Source organism: Sardina pilchardus, chromosome 22, assembly GCF_963854185.1.
Source record: "Sardina pilchardus chromosome 22, fSarPil1.1, whole genome shotgun sequence".
Lineage (NCBI taxonomy): Eukaryota > Metazoa > Chordata > Actinopteri > Clupeiformes > Clupeidae > Sardina > Sardina pilchardus.
In genome coordinates this window covers 7,375,526-7,381,538 of record NC_085015.1, presented here as the reverse complement: position 1 = coordinate 7,381,538, position 6,013 = coordinate 7,375,526, and the positions used below count along the sequence as shown (strand labels likewise).

Sequence of the window (6,013 nt, the reverse complement as noted above, 5' to 3'; positions counted from 1 at the left end):
GCTCTATGGGGCGCCCCCTGTCTATAATCGGAGGAACTGGGACTGGTTTTCACTGGCAAATAAGTGGCCTTAGCAGGTTGAATGCACTGGTCCAGTCATTCACTGAACTCCATTTAGCCTTTTAAATAAATGTTCTATAAAGAGGCTATTTTACTGTTTTAATGCGCATGTAGTCTATATAATGTGATGAACTATAATTTGGGCTGATGCAATAATGCATGCAGGACAAAGTAATGTAAAACATAGATACCAAAATAAATGTTCGACTGGACGAATGAGGTATATCAGTGACAATGAAAATGAATGCAAACTGAAATGTGAATATTTTTTTGTGGTAGCATATTGATTGCGTCAAAGAGGGAAAAAACGCAACAGGTGGAGCGGCAGGGTATGTGCCTGGGCTTTGTGCACGCGCAAGGGGTCTGTGCAGGGAGAGAGGGACTGAAAGAGAGAGAGAGAGAGAGAGAGAGAGAGAGAGAGAGAGAGAGAGAGAGAGAGAGAGAGAGAGAATTCACACAACCAATCGTTCAAAGTGGTGCGACCTGTTTTATATCGGAGTGCTGTTGCTAGACTAGCCATATATCCCTGTAGAAACACTGTCATGTCATTGAATATTTATGCGTGTTGTACATCCCGGAAGGAGCGGTAAAAAAAACTCTTTGGGGGAGCAGGTTGGAATTCACACAGACTCATTGGAAGAAGCCTGGAATGGGTGTGGAGGAGAAGAGAGGGGGAGAGAGAACAAACACGAACACCTAGACACTCTCTGTTGGCGAGAGTGAAAGGAGAGGGTCACTTTTCCCCCTATGGCGTGCATTTGGTAAAGCCTATTCGACCGCACCGTAGGAGAGCAATTGTTTTCATATAGGCAAGCAGGCAACAAGGGGGATAAACATGGCTTCAAGTACATTGCACTTGTGCTTTTTGGCACTGTTTTCTGCGGCTCAGACGGGCTACGGATTTAACATTGATGTCCGATTTCCTGTGATCAAAGAAGGCAAAACCAAAGACAGCTTATTTGGATTTTCCGTCGCGCAACACAAGCAGATGCAGAACCCAAAGCAGTACCTGTAAGTACATAACGCACACACCGCACCGACTCACCAGATTTACATTTACACCATAGGAACCTTTTCATGTAATGTGTTTCATGAAGACGAGAAATGTGTTGTACCTAAAATTGTGTCATCGTTCCAAATAAGTTATTGAAGAAGACAGAAAGTAAAAGTCGTTGTAGGCTACCTGTTCGTTCCCTACCTGTTCTGTAGTCATTTTAACTAAATGCTCTCGGCGTGCGGTGATGCAGAAGGGGCTTTTGCAACAGCTGTAGTAGCATACACCCAGTGGTTGCGTTTAACGTGTTATAGGTTTATTTATTGTTTATTTATTTAGACACAATAGCACCACTTCCGCCACCCGCGGAGGCTCAGATTAGGTTAATACACCCCATAATGACCTACTTTTACATTCGCATCGGGGAGGTCGCTAGCAGCGAAGTAGAACTGTTGCGTGTCGAGCTAAATAAAAACAAGGCGAAAGTATTTTAATCTTGTTGTCTTTAGGTAGGAGGCGATTTGCAGTTTGAGTGGGTTGTTTTAGACTTAGCCTAGAGACATATCTGCTTCTTGGGCTGTTAAGAGCTGCGCGAAATGGGCTTGGCTTTTTCGTCTACCTGTAGCTCCAGGTGAAACAGGTGGGCCGTGTGGTGTGGTGCGCGCTGTACCCACATGTAGGGGAAAACGTGCCCTGAGGGCGAGTAATCTGTAGCGGGCGGGAAGTAGGGAGTCTCTCAAGCGGGCCCATCTGCGTCGTCTGCAGGCTATAACATAGCCCAGGCTTTAGATTCACTGTCATGTCTCAGGTAAACGCTGTCTGGTGTGGTGGTTGTGATATCCCCAGGGGAAACCCCCTATCTCCTCGTCTTCCTTTGCTCTCTGCACCTCTTTACTGTAACGTATCCAGGTACTTTAACGTATACAGGTTTTTTTTTTTAACGTATCCAGGCTCTTTAAATCATGTTTTTACTACGGGAACATTAATACATTTAATGTACGTAATGTTTACAGTCTGCATATAGGGTACATAGCCTAACTTTAACTGTGCGTTTAACAGTGCGTTTTGTTCTTGGTTCTCGGTCCTCTTGTTCAGACTCGACTAAATTAGCCCACCCTAGCCTGAGACTCTAAATGAGCGCTGGTCTGTAATTTCCTCCACCTCTATTTACAAAACAATTTAACATGCCTTGCTTGGTATTTGTAACACAAAGGAAATGTATATATGATAAGCTGTATAGCATGGTATGATTCACACATGATCATTAGTCTTCAGTCATTTCAGAATGTCATGCTGATCACGCATACCAATCTAAGATCACGGCTTCTTTATCTCCTCTTCTCTCTCTCTCTCTCTCTCTCTCTCTCTCTCTCTCTCTCTCTCCCTCTCTCTGTCTTGCTTGTTCTCCCCCCCAATCTCTCCTCCCTTATTTGGGATTTCCTGTGTCCAATTAAGATGAGACTTGATCATCCTCTTGCAATTGAAGTCACTTCAAAGGCATGAGCAAATTCCAGCTGCCAGCTTGTTTGTCTGTTTGTCTGTAGGCGACTTTGTTGTGAAGGGGGGAAAGAGCCCAATCACTGCTGGTCACTTTGGGGAGAGGAAGGGATAAGGGACATGACGTTAACGCTGTGGTACTGACCAGGCCAGTGGGGTCATATTTAAAGGTGTAGACCTCAATTCAAATGAAAGGTTGTTGATAATATTAAGATCAGTACATTTGGTTGCAACCATGCCCTTGTTAAGTAGTAGCCAAGTAGTGCCGAGTAGTGTACGGCTCGCTCGGTTCAAGAGGTTTTGTTTATTTGCCATTTAAAAGAGCCACGTTGGTACACAGGTACACTGGTAGTTTGACTGTGCACTTTGGACAAACAAAAACATGGCTGAGGAAAATTAAGATTAATTAAATTAAGAGATTAAATTATATTCATGGCTTTTACCTTTAAAGTGAGACAGAATGTTCATGCCATTCCTATACCATGATACGTTCCCATGACAACTCCATAAGACACTGATTACACAGGTACAACATAGACACCAGTGGCCAGAAAGTAGTCCTTTGGACTAGTAGAAATATTTGATTTAGTCAGGTTTCACACAAGTCACCTGAGTGTTTTGTCAATAGAAAGTCTGACGTTTGTTGGGACAGACATTCCTCCTCTTAAGCTGTGGACAATACAAGCAGGCACACCCCAGCATTTTGACAGCTTACGCTCAACCCATATCACTGTGGTTTAGACACTAGAGCCAAACCGACCATAGTTATTATTACATTATTACAATCGTCATTGAGGTTTATTGACATTGCTGTGGAGAATCCATTGTGTTGGTTTCATGAATGAATGAATGAATGAATGACTGAATGATTGAATGAGGAAAATAAAACACGGGTCTTTTACTTAGGATTGCCTAGCAAACTCTCTCTGACAATGCATGTTTTGTGTCTGCAATTGTGTTCGGCTTTGAACCAAATACCACAACAGGAAAACTCCACTACACGCATAACAAAAAGCCACGTTTAGTGTTCATCAGTAGAGTTTTATCAAATACGATGTGGCACTGAGACTCTCGAGCTCGGCTCTGACCAAAGATGCTAGAACGTTATACGTAACAGAGCTATCTTGCTCCACTCTAAGATCTTTGTTTCAGACTTGGGCAGAACGAATGAATGCATATTACTAGGTATTATTTCACACCAGCAACTTAGTGGAATTTTGCTGTGAGAAAGTGGTTTTGATGGTTGGACTGTTTTGTCATTAATTAATGAAATCATTTCTTAATGAAATGAAATCTGTCAGGGAAAGCAGTTGTGTCTGTCTGTCGAATAGACATGGCTGTTCAATGCAAAGCTGAGCATCTCTCAATACTGTACAACTCTGATAGTAGTCTGCTAGTACTCTCCATTATTCTTCGCTTGATCCATCAAATATGAAATATATATTTTTTAAAAAACACACAAATATGTTATTAAATCATTATTAAACAAGTATAACATGTAGCATTGTGGGGTCAAATCAGGGCTGTGCGCTCTGAGCGTTGTGTTGACGAGAGGGGTCAGTTTTGAGATGAGTGAGAGAGTCGGTCAGTCGATCGGGGCACAGATGACCATGGGTCGATACGGCAGCCATACGCTAACTCCACCGGGAGACTGACGTCAGTCTGCGCAACCTTAGAGAAAGATGAACGCAGAAGGAGACACATGGTGAGGCTGAGAGCTTGGCTCATCTTTCTCAGGGGACCCTGCCAATAAGTATGTGTGTGTGTGTGTGTGTGTGTGTGTGTGTGTGTGTGTGTGTGTAGGGGGTTGGGGGGGTTGGGTATGTGATCTAAAAAGAAAAAGAAAAGAACAGAATAGAAAGTGAAATGAAAGAATAAAAGAAAAGGATGAGGAACAAAGGTGAAAAGAACAAAAGAGAGTAGAGTGTTGTGCTGTCTAGAACCATGTATCCTCTCATAAGGGTCTTTGTAAAACATGTTCAAGGGTGCTAGAACTTCAACAGTATTCTTTAGAACCCTATGGGGGTTTTCTTATGAGGACAAGCAAGGAGAACCCTCTTTTTACAGAACTGTAGATCTCCTTGGCAGCTGAGACGGGTACCACCAAATGGGCTTAAGCCCACAGGAATGCATTACAGTACGTCACTGAGTTTGATTTTATTATTCTTTTTGAAATGTACTCATTCCTGCTTGCAGCATGTTTTGGAGGCCTGAGTCTAATTAGGATGCCCTGCCTTTCACAGCTCTACAGTCGCAGGGCAAGACGCAAGTTGTTGACGAGAGACTTGTTCTCCATTGCATCAAAAGAAACCTCAGGGTTTAGTGCTCACACGACTTGTTGGCTGTACCACTACTGTGGTGGTGTGAGTGAATTGAGTGTGTGTGTGTGTGTGTGTGTGTGTGTGTGTGTGTGTGTGTGTGGGGTGTATGAAAGCTAAGCCCCCTGCCCCTCCCACAGATCCCCAGCAGCTCTGTGGGGATGCTCTTTCTGTCAATCAGACATCTGATTAAAGGCACAGTATTATATGATTCTGGTGAAGAAGTTGTGGATAATTGAAGTAAACAGCAATTATTACACACCGCACACATTACTGTGTTTTTGAATGAACTTGTTGATTGGAGGGCTTTTCTGTCAAGACAGGATTAGTTAGAATAAAATCTGACACAACAAGCAAGGTACAAAGACTTCATAACAATGGTTCAGTGACAGGAGCTACACCAGGCGTGTAACTGAAGCGTTCCGTTCGTGACACGTAAAATCCATTTTAGAAGAGCGGTCTATTTTCGAATGTACGTGCCACTGTCATGTCTGATGTAGCTACTTGCATTGGTTATTGTGATTATTAACTGCTGCAACATACGCTTCGCGAACGGAACGCTTCAATATACACCTGGTGTAGCTCCCCAGTGAGTGTTGTGAAATATAAGCTTACTGTTTTGGGCCTATACGGTTTTAGTTCTCTGGAGTTAAGTGGTCTATGAGGTTTTTGTTTATTGGTCAAGTGGTCTTTGGTCTGAAAAAGTTTGAGCACTGGCCCATAGTATCACTTAAGAATTCAAACAGTGCGTTAACTTCTCTTCATGGACAAATTGATTGCCTGGATCATGCTCCCTGGAGGAGTGTTCAGTGACTCGAGACAGTCTGTGGGAGTGATGCTTTAAGATATGAAAAGTTTGAGCACTGGCCCATAGTATCACTTAAGAATTCAAACTTCTCTTCATGGACAAATTGATTGCCTGACTCACTAATGCTCCCTGGAGGAGTGTTCAGTGACTCCTGACAGTCTGTGGGAGTGATGCTTTAAGATATGGCAAACCAGACACAGATCCACAGACACCAGTGTGGCTGGGCCTTGTGGTGAGGAGGCAGTGAGACGCTCCCAATTAGGGGGGACATGGAAACAGATGAGGAAGATGTCGACTCGACCGAACGTGGCCACATCAAAGCTGGAGACGGTTTCGA

General features: G+C 43.4%; 1 protein-coding gene across 1 annotated transcript in view; it reads left to right on the top strand.

The window, feature by feature from the left end:
* Positions 1 to 741: 741 nt before the first annotated feature.
* The window catches only part of itga3b (integrin, alpha 3b), a 54,569-nt gene continuing 49,297 nt past the window's right edge, over positions 742 to 6,013 (top strand). The window contains exon 1 of the mRNA XM_062526309.1: positions 742 to 1,070. Within this exon, the coding sequence (XP_062382293.1) occupies positions 895 to 1,070 (176 nt within the window). The 5' untranslated portion in view covers positions 742 to 894. The remainder of the gene's footprint in view (positions 1,071 to 6,013) is intronic.